General features: G+C 39.9%; 1 protein-coding gene and 2 non-coding genes across 3 annotated transcripts; all 3 read left to right on the top strand.

Annotated features, from left to right (window-relative positions):
* Positions 1-1,897: 1,897 nt before the first annotated feature.
* ahcy (adenosylhomocysteinase) lies at positions 1,898-10,965 on the top strand. The gene is made up of 11 exons (XM_026349412.1): positions 1,898-2,047; positions 4,763-4,953; positions 6,168-6,243; positions 6,559-6,711; positions 7,313-7,425; positions 7,712-7,919; positions 8,147-8,234; positions 8,382-8,499; positions 8,774-8,896; positions 9,086-9,157; positions 9,624-10,965. Exons 1-11 carry the CDS (start codon positions 2,020-2,022, stop codon positions 9,753-9,755), a joined length of 1,302 nt encoding a protein of 433 aa, XP_026205197.1. The 5' UTR covers positions 1,898-2,019; the 3' UTR covers positions 9,756-10,965.
* Positions 6,357-6,492, top strand: LOC113155545. The gene has a single exon (XR_003298153.1). It is a non-coding gene; the product is annotated as a small nucleolar RNA SNORA17 (small nucleolar RNA).
* LOC113155544 lies at positions 6,989-7,125 on the top strand. The gene has a single exon (XR_003298152.1). It is a non-coding gene; the product is annotated as a small nucleolar RNA SNORA17 (small nucleolar RNA).
* Positions 10,966-14,075: the final 3,110 nt, after the last annotated feature.

Raw genomic sequence — 14,075 nt, 5'->3', positions numbered from 1 at the left:
ATTTTGTATTTAGTGTGTGGCCACTACAGTATTTGTAGTAGAAAAGTAGTTTAATAAGTGTTTTGGAAAAGTTAAAAAGTAAGTTCTTCATCTCTCTGGCTTCTCTTCAAATTGGTTTACTACCTAAACTGATTATTTTCATTATAACTTTTATAAGTCTTATCGTCCTATTTATGCAGAAAGTAAAAGAAATTCACAATAATATCTAAGTTTGTGAATATGGATATGTGATATACATATTTACAAACTTATACATAAACTTACTTGATTGACCTAACACTGCATCATATTTTATTAGTTTCTTCACTGAAGCAACTGCAGCTACATGTTACAATAAATAGTGGAGTGAAAAGAACAGCATTTTGTTCTAAAATGTGTATTTTGATGCAATACTCAAGTACTTGTGCCACAACATCAGCTGAATCCCAGTGATTTCAGGAAGTACCTCTCCACATGTCCGGCCACTGACTGTATTTAAGTATGTCAAATGTCAAATGTACATGTAGTCAAGTGACAGAACTTGCGTGAGGACCTTGCCCTCATGGGACACATTAAGTCTCTCTTCAGGTATAAGTAAGCCCTTTGTTTCTTAATTTTTAATTCCATGTTGCAACAGTCTTAACCGGCACACGATGGAACCAATTTACCTTATTTAGATTTAGTTATTTCTAACTTAATATCAGTAAAGTTTTTTATTTTTCTTGATTTATTGTTATTTAATGCAATAATCATTTTGCAGATGGTTTTCACCTTGCCTGCTAGTGTATGTTAAAGACGCAGAAGTAAAGAATTAATGTTCTATAATGTACAAATAACTTGTTGTTATGGATTACAAACAGGTCATTTGTGCAGCTTTGATTAGTAGGTGAATGAAAAGAGGAGAGGAGCCCACGGTTTTGTCTCAATTATTACAGTATTATTCATAAATGAATGAATAATAATGATACAAACACCTGTGTTTGTTTAACAATGTAGTTCAGAGAAGAAAAAGTTGCAGTACAACATGATGTTAGTACAAACTAAGGCTACAGAGCTGTGTGTGAAATAAATTGTGGTTCTGTAATATATCATATTCAAACTCAGCATAGAGTAGTCACCATCACCCTTCTCATCCTGGCAGATACAGAGGACCCATTAACAACTGACATGATAGAATTGTTACATCACTGGTTCCCACACTGTACTGTACATATCGGACATACTAATACCCGACAGGTACAAACCCACACAAGACCAGTCGTCTGGTTAGTGGTTTGGTTCCTCGTCTCTCTCAGCTACATGACACCATGCCCCAAATGTGCAGCCTGTCCACAATACAATTTCCTCACTGTGGGACTAATAAAGGTTTCTGTGTCTGGACTGTCACACACATTTGCACTTTGGTTTGTTTTCTTCATGACATTCTTTATATTGTCTGTTTATTGTTGAGCGTCCTTGAGAGCTACCAACCAGAAGTGACTGTCTTGTATACAGTACGTTAGCATTAGTGGCCAATAAAGCTGGTTCTGATCCTGATATGAGAAATATTCAAAGGACGTTCCTCATGATCTTTCCAAAGTTAAAGTTTAGGGATTAGTCCCAAGGCTCATTTAATCATAAGATTTTATAAGACTTTATTGTCATTGTATTCAATACAGTGGAGCTGCGTAAGGTGACTCTTTTCAAATGCAGCAAAAGAAAATTAAATTCTAGTTCTAATTCTAGTAAAAAGGCATTAAATAAAAAAAGAGATAGAGTAAATATAAAACATGTTTGTAATGTGTAATATGTATGTGGAGGTGCAGTTGGCCGGCCCACATCAGCCGTTAGCCAATGAAATCACTCATAAGCGGGGCGGGATCTGCTGCAGCCAATAGGAATCCAGCGTGGGTCCGCCCTGCTTCGGGTAAACTCGTGTGAACTTGGCTCCGACGATAAAAACCGAGTCGTCATGTTTCTGTCCCTCCCTCTCTGCTTCTGTCCGTCGGCCAGGCTGCCGCTGCTCTCAACCTGCCCGCGACAAAACACCAGAAAACAGCCATGTCTGAGAAACTTTCCTTCAAAGTCGGTAAGTGTCATGGTGTATCTCTTTAACTGTGCTCATAAGTGAAGTCTCGATGTGCAGCGTGGCAGTTTGCTAGCTAGCATTAAGTTTATTGTAGCTAACGTTAACGAGAAACTAAGTTAACGCTAACCTGACGCCTTTCCCAGAGCCGTGTTTAGCCTAAAGGCTAGTCAGCGATAAATCAAACAAATGTAAATAAATACAAGTGTAAAATGCTTAAGATGTATTTAGTCTCTATTCCCTTTGTTAAACGTTAGCTCTTTCTTCATTCTGTTGTTTACTGTTTTGCTAGCAAGATATGTGGTATGTGGTTAAATCGTAAGGTTTTATAGACTTTTAGCTAACGGGGTGTCATTTTACCTCCTAACATGTAAATTTCCACTTTTCGATGCTCTTAAATGACAGTTTTGATTCAAATGTGCGAATGAATCGACATGTAACTGTCGCACTAGCGCCAAACGTGGGCTTCACTGAGCAGAAACGCTGTCCACCGACTCTGGGGCTTGTAGTTCATCGTCGAAGCAGAAAGCGTCACTCTCATTGGCCCCGACTCTGTTTGCAAACTACAGTTCCCATAATGTCTGGCGCCTGAGCGCCAGGTTCTTCCTGAGTGACAGGAGCAGGCAGAGATTGAGCTGCACAGTTATAGTAGAACTACACGTGGTGTTCCTGTGATCTGTTATATTGTTATATATATATATATATTTGTTTAAGTGTTATTAACTTTAAATTAGAAAGTGGACTCTCTTACCCCATGCCTGTGGGAAAATTAAAGATAAATAACACAGGGACAGGTGCCATAGAAGCTTTGTACTAAAAGATTAGAAATGGAGAAATACATGTAAACCTAGTTCAACATATGGAAGATGACAATAATTGTAAATAATTTGTTACATATACATCATTATATACCAAATGTGACAACTGCTGTGAGCTATGCATGTGAAGCAGCTGGTTTTGGAGCAAGACACGTTACACAATGTTCTGCTTAGAGATAGCTCCAGGGCAAAGTCTGGATTCATGTTATGCATTGTCAGCTCAGTGACTGCTCACTCAAGACCTGACATGTATATTGATGCAGTATCACTCATTCACCAAAAGCAACACATCAGTCTCTCATGATGTGTGTCTCCAGTATAGTCAAAATGTTGTTGTGTTATTCCTTCATATTAGACACAATCAAGCAAACAGCTAAAAGTTAACTGGAGTCTCTGGTAGGATTTTATTATTATACAGGTCAGATATATCTTGGGACTCTTGGGATTCATCTGAAGTTTGTAGTTAACCCTGCACAGTGGACTTTTAGCTACTTTACACTGACCCCACTGTGAACTTCCTCTCCTAATCCCCTCTGACTGGGTCATTCAGTCTAGTGCTGTTTCAGCACATTTATTAAGCTGAGGTGTGTGTTTAAACAGGTTGTAGCCTCTATAGTTGTAATTGAGGGCGCTTAGTGCTTTGATACTTCCATTTTACACCCTGATGTCTACCTGCAGCATTATCTATGAGCATAACACAGAGTGATTCATTTTCTGTTTCTGTGCTTCTGTTTAAATTCTGCTAATCTCCAAACTGAAGTGAAGAGATTCGTTTAATCAGTGTAAATATCTATCTGATCTATTTTTTTTTCTCCATCTGTGAACTTTGTTGGTGGCTAGATGATTTGAGTAAATCCACAGGGGGGATTTACAGCAATATAGCATTGTGCAATCTAATTAAAAGACCCAGCTGTGTGCCCTAATTCAATGAAGCATAATGGACGTTGGATAAAGCACTGTGGATTTTAGCCAAGAAGATACAACAGGTGTGGTGCTGAGCTTGTTTCATAGACGTGATCAGCAGTTGTATTGGGAAAAGCACATTTTGTACAAAGCTTGAATACAACAAAGTGCTTCTGAAGGAACAAGAAATGAAAATGGCAATAAGCCAAGGTTTTGCAGTGTTGTTGTGCTATCCACATAAACTCTTGTAGCTTTGTCTTCTGCTGTGCTTGTTAGGTTTTGAATTAATGTCATAAAGGTTTTGTATGATTTTAATTATTAGAAGTTGAGTTTCCAATCCAGTTACGATGCATCAACAGTTGTTCCTTATGCACTTGTTCTGACACGTTTAAGATGTGTACTCACAGAGCCGCTTAGTCACTTCCAAATAAGATAAAAAAAGTTTGGTGAATGATATCAGCTATGGACAAAGTACATTTTTAGTTTACTTTAGTCATTCTCCTGTGTTATTACAGTATTATTCATGCGTAGTATTACAGTGATTTAGTGAGAACATGTTCACCACTTGCCAATAAAGCTCTAAAAACTGCACTTGCAAATCAGCAAAAGCTACAGCACCTGTCTAGAGGTGAAGAAAGAATGACTGTACAGACAGACTGATGACCACAGCACAAATCCCTTGCTGTGTAACAGCTGTGTATGTGTGGATTTTCCCAGGACAGCAACATCTAAGTTAACAGGGAGAAGGTCACTCTGTCTCATGTTAGAGACGCAACATTTTACTTGCATCAAGGAAATGCAGGTCAAGATTTGTTTTCTCAAGACTTTTCTATTTAAATTACGGCACACTGTATTTGCTGCGTGTTGGGCGATGGTCTTTCAAGTAAGATGGCCTTATTTGCAAAATCTGTCAGCTTTACAAGATCAGTGGTTCAGCAGAACTGTTGATTGTAACTCACATTGTTGTTTAACTTCAACATCCTGCTGTCTCTCCTAGCTGACATCAGCCTGGCCGAATGGGGGCGAAAGGCCATCGAGATTGCGGAGAATGAGATGCCCGGTCTGATGAAGATGAGAGAACTGTACGGTCAGACTAAGCCTCTGAAAGGTGCCCGTATTGCTGGATGCCTCCACATGACCCTGCAGACCGCCGTACTAATTGAGACCCTCACTGCCCTCGGAGCTGAGGTAACATTTATCCACACAAAGAGCATCATCTGATCCCACTGTAACAACGGGGGTGACATACAATCTGCCAGCTTAAATTGCAGGAGTTTACTTTTATGGACACATTTTTCATTGGAGCTTTTAGTTCACTTCCAGCTCTGTGGTGCAGTAGTAATTTCTAAGCAAGGGGAATGAATGGTATTAGCTTAGTTTTTTGGACAGTACCATTAGAGGAAAAAGGATGAGATGAAATCCTTTTCATTTTTAAGTCCATCATACTCTCTCAAAAGATTGAGAAATCACTTCGTTTCCTCTAAAATGTGCTGACATCTTCGTTGTACATTGTCTAGTCAAGTCAAACTTTTCTAGTACAACAATAATCTGCTTAGAGACCAAAGTGTGGCCGAGTTATTCTTTCTTCCCTATTGGCTTATTGTCGATTCATGTGAATGATTAAAACAGTCTGTGTGAAATATCAGGCGGTTGACCAAATCAGCTGACTCAGCATAACTGTGTGTAGATTAGTCAAATAGCCTTTTCAGTGAATTTAGTCTACTTTGTGAGCAGAGCTGCTCTGTATGACTTTGTGTTGAAGTACAACACACAATTTTCTCTCCCCCACCGATTGCCAAGGCCAGTGTGATTTTGCTCGTCACGCTAGTTTGGTCTGCCTGACCAGGACTAGTCTGCTCCTGCAGCCTCAGAACCGACAGAATAAATCACAACCAGCTCCCAGCCTGGGTTTCTTTTTAAATAACTTGATTTGCTTTTCTGTGGATACAAACTTGGTTATACTCATCTTAATATTTTAAAAGGCGACTTTTTTCTGTGTAGGCATGTCAAGTTGGAGGAAAACTCATCTTATGATACTTAATTGTCTAGTCAGCTCTGAATATTAATTTAGGACTGCTGTACTGAGTTTTGAACACTAGATAGCAGTGTGAGACAGATTTGATTTCCAATACAGTAGCAGTTAATTTCTGCTCTGAAAAATAATCAAACACAATTTATTTATTTATTTATTTTTTGTTTCCACAAATTGTTCTGTCCTGTTTCAGAAAGTTAGAAAATGACCAGAACACACTTCCTTTAGCCAGACAGCCCTTAAGATATTATGTTTTTTATTATAATGTTGTGTTTTTTTTTTTTTTTTTTTTTTTTTTTTTTTTTTTTTTAAGTCTCAGCTCTTGTTACTCTTTTCTCTTTCCCCTGAATTTGTCTTCCTCCGTCCTCAGGTTCAGTGGTCAAGCTGTAACATCTTCTCCACCCAGGATCACGCTGCTGCTGCTATTGCCAAAGCCGGCATTCCAGGTGACACCTGCAATCTCCATGCGCATATATTTTATTGATGATTGATAACATAATAACATAACTTTCAAATGTTCAAATGAAGTCAGAACTTTAATTAGACAGTTAAATGCTTTACTGCCCCTTGAGGCGTTGCAGCCCAACTCTCAGTGTTGCAGCTGTGTCATAAGGTGGCAAAGAGAGACTGGTGGTAGTCTGCACTGAGACTCTACAACACGCCGAGGGCTCGGAGTGAATCTCGCCACCAACAATTTGTATGTTTTGTGCAGACTTGTCAGTACCACTGTGTCTATATTGAATTTACTCATGTCCCTGCAGTGTATGCATGGAAAGGTGAAACCGATGAGGAGTACGTGTGGTGCATCGAACAAACTCTGTACTTCAAAGATGGTCAGCCCCTCAACATGATCCTGGATGATGGAGGTGACCTCACTAATCTGGTCCACCAGAAGTACCCCAAACTGCTGGCAGGTTGGTTTGTTCACCCACATGCACTAGTTTAAGTAGCATTTAGAAAGGATGTGTTTTTTTGCTATGTTATTACCAGGTTGATTAGCGATTCCTTATTAGCAATGTCTGCCCTGAAACTGTTGGTGGTTGTTGTTACTCATAAAATGATGGTGACCAGACATTTATCATACACTTACAACTGGTATGAGATAAAACAGGAGACTTAATTTTCTTAAGTTTCCAAATACTGAATAAATATATTCACTAATTTATTTGCACATTTATGAACAAATGCTTTACTGCCCCTTGAGGCGTTGCAGCCCAACTTTCAGTGTTGCAGCTGTGTCATAAGGTGGCAGAGAGAGGCCGGTGGTAGTCTGCACTGAGACTCTACAACACAACTGAGGGCTCGGAGTGAATCTCACCACCAACACTTAATTACACAGCATGTACAGTAGCAGTATTTTACATTCAAAACGCTAACTGATCTAATATTAATGGACAGACTATGATACTGCAACCTACTAAAACCACCAGGTGGATTTAATGTTGTGGCTGATTGATGGATGTTTCACGTTATTGATGGGCTGTGCTCACAACTGAGGTAATTTTGTGGTTTCAGGTATTCGTGGGGTGTCGGAGGAAACCACGACAGGTGTCCACAACCTGTACAAAATGCTGAAAAAAGGCGACCTGAAGATCCCCGCCATCAACGTCAACGACTCTGTCACAAAGGTAACTAGCCTGCGACTTTAATCCTTTTTAATTGCTTGCTGTCATGTCAGAAATCTAAAAGTACTAATTAGTGACATATAACTTGTAAGTTGATGAAAAATTTCCCAGCCATTTGTATTCAGTTTTTATTTTCTAGCTGACTTTGTAGTTTTATAATGTCAGCACATTATGATTGTTATGGTAAATAAAGACCTGTGTCAGTGTGATCGCTAGGGTCACTAGTGGGACCTCATCTGTCTTCCCCTTTAAAAAAGGTTGATATCATGTCTTTGTCTTCCCCCTGCAGAGCAAGTTTGACAATCTGTACGGCTGCAGAGAGAGTCTGATCGACGGTATCAAGCGTGCCACCGATGTGATGATTGCTGGTAAAGTTGCTGTGGTGGCGGGCTATGGTGACGTGGGTAAGGGCTGCGTCCAGGCTCTGCGTGGGTTCGGAGCTCGCGTCATTGTCACAGAGATCGACCCCATCAACGCCCTGCAGGCTGCCATGGAAGGTGGGCAATAAAACCACATACTTCTAAACACCAAGTGCAAGCCTTGTTTTTGCCGTAGCCGCTGATTGTTAACATCAGAGAGACAGAACGGTTTCATTGTCAGAATCCAGTCTTCTATCATTAATTATTATCATTAAAACCTTTTTTATTTATTTTTTTTCCTTTCTGCAAGACAAGAGCTTGTCTATCCACAATTTAACCCTCTTGTTTTCACTGTTGCTCTGTAGGCTATGAGGTCACCACCATGGATGAGGCTAGTAAGGAAGGAAACATCTTTGTCACCACCACTGGTTGTGAGGACATCATCCTGGGACAGTGAGTTCATGCAGCTGAGCATGATCTTTGTGTGCATTTGTCATTTGTCAGTATGTTTAAATCATTCAGGTATCACAGCTTGAATTGAGTGTCTAATTTTACTCAGTAACAAGTTGTATGTTGTTTGTTGTGCGTGTTCACCTGCAGCCACTTTGAGAACATGAAGGATGATGCAATCGTCTGTAACATCGGTCACTTTGACTGTGAGATCGACATGAACTGGCTCAACAAAAACGCTGCAGAGAAGGTCAACATCAAGCCTCAGGTAGGAAGAACTGAAACGGGTTTTATGTGTCAAATGTTGCCTGGACACTTTTATTCTGGCTTAATCAGTCTGGTTTAACTTGTTCTGTTATAATAAGACACTAGTGATCTCCTGTGCTTTGGAACATGAATGACCATAGACTAGAAGTAATTCAACTTCAACCTGATCGATATTTGGATTAAAAATAGACTTTCTTCCTGAACCTGCTGCTCTTTTAGCTGAACTTTTCTTCTACAGTTGCACTCATCGCAGCAGTAATTCCTCTTCTCCTCAGGTCGATCGCTATCGTTTGAAGAATGGGAATCACATCATTGTCCTGGCTGAGGGCAGACTGGTCAACCTGGGCTGCGCCATGGGACACCCATCCTTCGTCATGAGCAACTCCTTCACCAATCAGGTACAGTTTGACTGTATGTGCCAGAGAAAGGAAAATTAACTTTTAATACATGCTGTGAAAACGGGATAGATGACTTTACTGTGGGATGCCAGTTAAGAGAAACATTATATTTTTGAATTGATTTTTATAGTCTTGACATTGATATAATAACTTTGGAGTGTGAGGATCATCACCTTTCTTTTCCTGTAGGTGCTGGCTCAGATCGAGTTGTGGACGAACACTGCCAAATACCCCCTGGGAGTCTACTTCTTGCCAAAGAAGGTCAGAATTCACTATATAATAATATACTTTATTTTCTGCAGTGCAGTAAATTGTTTCAAAACTGTCTGGATATGACAATTTGAACTCCAGTGCTCTTATAAAAGCACAAATATAGGCTGAATCAAATGAGGTGTTCTTGATGTCTATTTGGAAACATATTTAAGGCGGAGTTGTTCAGGGACTTCCAAACTGCATCTTCAAGATAAAGATTCCTTAATTCTATCCACTGTTTACATCGGTCTCTAATCTGTGAGATGCCATCTATGTACACTGTGTCCTAAAACTTAATCGGTTAATCATTTCCCTAATTTGAGAAGCGAGTAGTAGTGCTGAAGAGAACGGTTATATACAAGTGTTAAAAGCCAAGAGATAACCTGACGCTTTAAAGAGTCAGGTAGAATCTTTCTCTCCATCTAAGATGGATCTGTGCACAAACCAACTGTACGCTTCTCTCTTTTCTAAACAGCTGGATGAGCAGGTGGCAGCTGCCCATCTGGATAAACTGGGAGTGAAGCTGACCAAGCTGACGGACAAGCAGGCCAAATACCTGGGTCTACCCACTGAAGGGCCCTTCAAACCAGACCACTATCGCTACTGAGCCCCCTGTTAGGCTGAGGAAGAGGAGGAGAAGAAAGAGGAGCAGGAGGTGTGGATAGAGGGGTGTTGGTGTTTTGGTGTAGCAGGGTTTGGTAGGTGGGAGCACTTGAAGAGCTTGGCCAGGCTGCACTCAGAGCACTATGTTTGTTTTACCAAATCTCAGCTTTTTATGGAAACAAAGACGTAGACAGTTTAGTCTTTCCCCACTTAAACAACATTAAAAAAAACTAAAGACACATTTCAAGTTTCATCTTGTGCTGATCCATGGGATTTGGCACGGCTTGAAACCAGCACCGTGTAACTAAAGTGAAGTAATCTACCATTCTGCTGGTGTTGAATGGCCCCATACAACTGCATCTATCCTGAGCTTCATTCAGCTTTATAAGGGAACATTTCAGGAACATGCTTAGGTTCTTAAACATTTTCTTTTAAAAACGTACTATTCAAAGAAACATCCCACCGTGTTTTAGCTTTGTCTCACCCCCACCCTCATCTGACACACCAACGTACACTGAGACCTTCTGTCCTCAGTCGTCTGTCTCCTCAGTTTCTCATCGACACTCTTCTGAAACGACATCAAGTGCTACTGTGACTGTTAAACAATAAGACGCTTTCTCTGTCATTCCCTCTCCATTCATGGAAAAAAAAAAAACATTTTTCTATCTCAGCGCTTCTCTCCGACTCGTAATGGTTCAAGGAGTAAAACCTTCTTCTGTAACACAACGAATCAAGACAAACGGTTCTGTGTACAGCTGCCTTATTCCAGTGTGGTGTTTGCATTAATGTTGCTGTGTCAGCACTTAAAAAAAAAAAAAGCTGAGCGAGAAGTTGAGACGCTCAAAGTGCATGGTGTTACTTGGTGTTAACTACTACACCAGGTTGATTGGTAAAGAAGAGCTGCGCTGCCAAAGGAACCACCAAAGCACATCATGTTTTTTTACCTGATTTGTAGAGTCTTAATCTTTCTGTTGCCTCATCCTCCTTTTTATTGTGATTATTTAAATTGACTTGAAGGGCCAACACGTACAACGGCCCCTAATTCTTCTCATCTCTCACTGTAGCTGAATGTAAACAGATCAGGGTGAAGGTCCAGTGATAGCTGTTTTTCCTCAATGGTTCCAGCCTGAAGTACAGAGTTCAGCACTGCCTGTAGACGATGGATGTTGAAAATGTCAAGTGTGACAATGGAAAAATAAAAAATGTTGACTTTACGTTGTTTCTTCTCATATGGTTTGGGGGCAAGAAACATCCCACTGTGGAAATGCAGGTAAAGGTGTACGCCACTCACACTGAACTCAAAGAGATCAACAACAATGATCAGCGTTGAGCTCTGCAAACACCAGAACATGGAGTTGGTGCATTTAACTGCGGTTTCATGTTTAGATCTGATCTCTATAGTGATACATTACAAACGGAATCATCGGTGTCTGGGCTCCAGAATCCAAACAGACCAGAGATCCCAGCTGAAAAGCTCCAATAAGATTTTCTACTGTAAAAGACCTTCAGGCTTCAGTCGGAGCTTCTATTTTATTATAAAAATCGAGTTAGCCAACGAAACCTAAACCAGATGTCAGACCAGCAGAAGTCATGCAGATGTAAGCACTAAAAGTCATTTCCAGAACCACTCAGAGGTGGGATGGAAGGACTTTGTCCTAAAATAATATGTGTGCATGTGAACACTGAGATGTTTGTTTTGTGTAACCGTTCCTCCTGGTCTACTGGACATGAAGGGATCATTCCCCAGTGCACTTCCAGTGGAAGTGAAGGGCATCCAAATCCACATCCCTCTTTTGGTTTCTCTGTTGAGCTACAGTAGAAGGTCGGCAACAGAGCGGTAATTTTGTATTATAAAAGCTGCAGCTTGAAAACCACTTTTAACTTGGATGGTTGAAGCCTTACTTGTCACCTTACAAACATTATTTGTGCAGCATCTTTATACATTAAACTGCAGTGCTATACTAGTGACTTTCAAATTGGAAGTGGTTCAGAATTGCTTATAAAATATTTTACTTTAAAAAGTAGCAGGAAAAGTTCAGGAAATATTCATCAGGCTTCAGCTTTACTTTTTCAGTTTTACTACACTAATTGCCCCAGTAGGTGGCAGTGTGTGTTCTGTATAGTTCTTATTGCGTACCATTGTGGACACAGCATACTGTAAAGAGTGTGTGTGTGTGAGTGTGTGTGTGAGAGTGTGTGAGTGAGACTGTTTTAGGATGTATGTATTATAAATAATATGGCAAACATGGCTTTGGAAGATTGAACTGCTGAAGCAGGAGTAGACATTAGCCAGTACGGTTATGACCTCTGGTCTGGTGAGGTGGTCCCAGTTAGACCAGTAACAGCGAATTTCAGTGAATAGTTGGAATCACTGGATCAACTTGCAGCACTGAGGTAAATCTATAAGGAGATTTTTGTGTAAACTGCACATTTCATGAGAACAAGGAAATGATTTCTGCTGTTTGGTTGGAAGTTCTCTGGCAGAACACATGAAATAATCTACATTTTAGGATGAATAAGGATGAGTGTGAGTGCAGACAGGACTGTTACCACTGTCAGTTTGCTGTCGTCACAGTGACCAGAAATCCCATAACTGCCTACAGTGAAGAACAGCGAATATGACACAACAGCTTTCACAAGGCCTGATTCCTCTGTCGAACCTAGTTCCAAAAAGCTGCAAATGATATAACGGAAGCACAAGACAACGTTATCAAAGCAGCAAACTCATTTTTAGGTAAAACTTCCATTCACACTTAGATGAATAATGTATATGTGGCTTTGTCAAGTATCAGGTTTCCCTCGTATTTCATCACGTTTCCTTGTTGCTTTTATGAGACGCAAAACAAAACAGCTAATATCAATGTTGGCAACTGAATGTATTAAGAAATCCAAAAGCTTCAGTGGCGGTTTCCAAACTACTGAGTGACATGGATACAGTGGTAAGAAAAAGTATGTGAAGCTTTTGGATTAATACTTTTCCCACTGTCACTGAAGTTTTTAAGGTTTTAAGAGATGAAAGATCAGAATTTATTATACGTTATTGATTTAGGCACAATATATTTGTTAATACTCTTGACTCAGATGAAGCTCGGATCATGTTAATGTAGAAAACCATGAAATTCCATAAGGTTCACATACTTTTTCTTGCCCCTGTACACTCCGGGATGCATAAAATTGGCTTTGCTTGAGACGGATGTATTTAAACCTTTTAAATTTTATACATGTTTGCGATGCCAATTTTCATAAAGTGCTTGAGTAGAAATATTTTGCTGTCAGCAATGATTATTAGTTTGTCAATGTTAAGATTAGCATCAGCATTTGCTTGCGGTCGTCCCACAACAATTAGGACTGTAGTGTATTGTATTTTCACTGTCAGTTCATTTTATGCTGCTCCAGGACAAAACTCAACAGTTTAGCTGCTGCTTCCTTGTTTCCGGTTTGTCATGTCATGTTTTCAAGACTGAATTCAGCTGATGCTCTGCCTCACAGACGAGGACTAATCATTGGGCAAATTAAGGTAAACTGGACATAATGAGAATTTAAAAAAATGCATCGTCTAACGAGACAAATGTAGTGTGTTCCTTAATCTTCTCAACTTTATTTGCTCCATTTCACTTTGAACGAAATTTAAAATGATTAAAAGTCTGCCTGAAGTTCAAAGCAACAGCTCTATGTGATCTCATGGTTCACGGCCATTTGTCATCTTGACTTTACTGTTGAAGCTGCAGTTCTATACAGGAGAGACATCAGAGAAATAGTAGAAATAAAATGTAGTGCTGATGTGACCAGGCTACCACGATACATGTCGACATGCTGTACCAGTCAAAAGTGGAGCAGCACCTTCTCCTTTTATTTCAACATTAATAATGAGGTATAAAAAGTTTTAAAGGTCTCAGAATATGTTTTACATTTTTGATTCTTCAAAGTAGACTCCTTTTTCCTGGATGACAGCTTTACATTCTCTCAGTCACCTGAAATAGTTTTCCAACTTTCTTGAAGGGGTTTCTCGGAGGTGTTGAGTACTCGTTGGCTCCTTTTCCTTCACTCTCCGCTCCAACTCGTCCCAAACCGTCTCAGTTTGATTAATAGCAAGTGATTGTGGAGGCCAGGTCTGATGCAGCTCTCCGTCACTCTGCTGCTTGGACACATGACCTAGAGGTGTGTTTGGTTTCAGTCTGTTCGAAAACAAATGGTCCTAATAAGTGTAAATTTCGAATAAGTCACCAGCAAAGCCTCTTTTGCCTCTGTACCCACTCTTTGCACAAGTCAACTGATAATTTAAAACACATTAGACTTTTGACAAGGAAGTCTGTGAATTGAAAGG

The sequence above is a fragment of the Anabas testudineus genome, chromosome 5, assembly GCF_900324465.2.
Source record: "Anabas testudineus chromosome 5, fAnaTes1.2, whole genome shotgun sequence".
In the NCBI taxonomy this organism is placed as follows: Eukaryota; Metazoa; Chordata; class Actinopteri; order Anabantiformes; family Anabantidae; genus Anabas; species Anabas testudineus.
The sequence above is the reverse complement of the archived record's forward strand: the minus strand, read 5'-3'. Positions and strand labels throughout refer to the sequence as shown.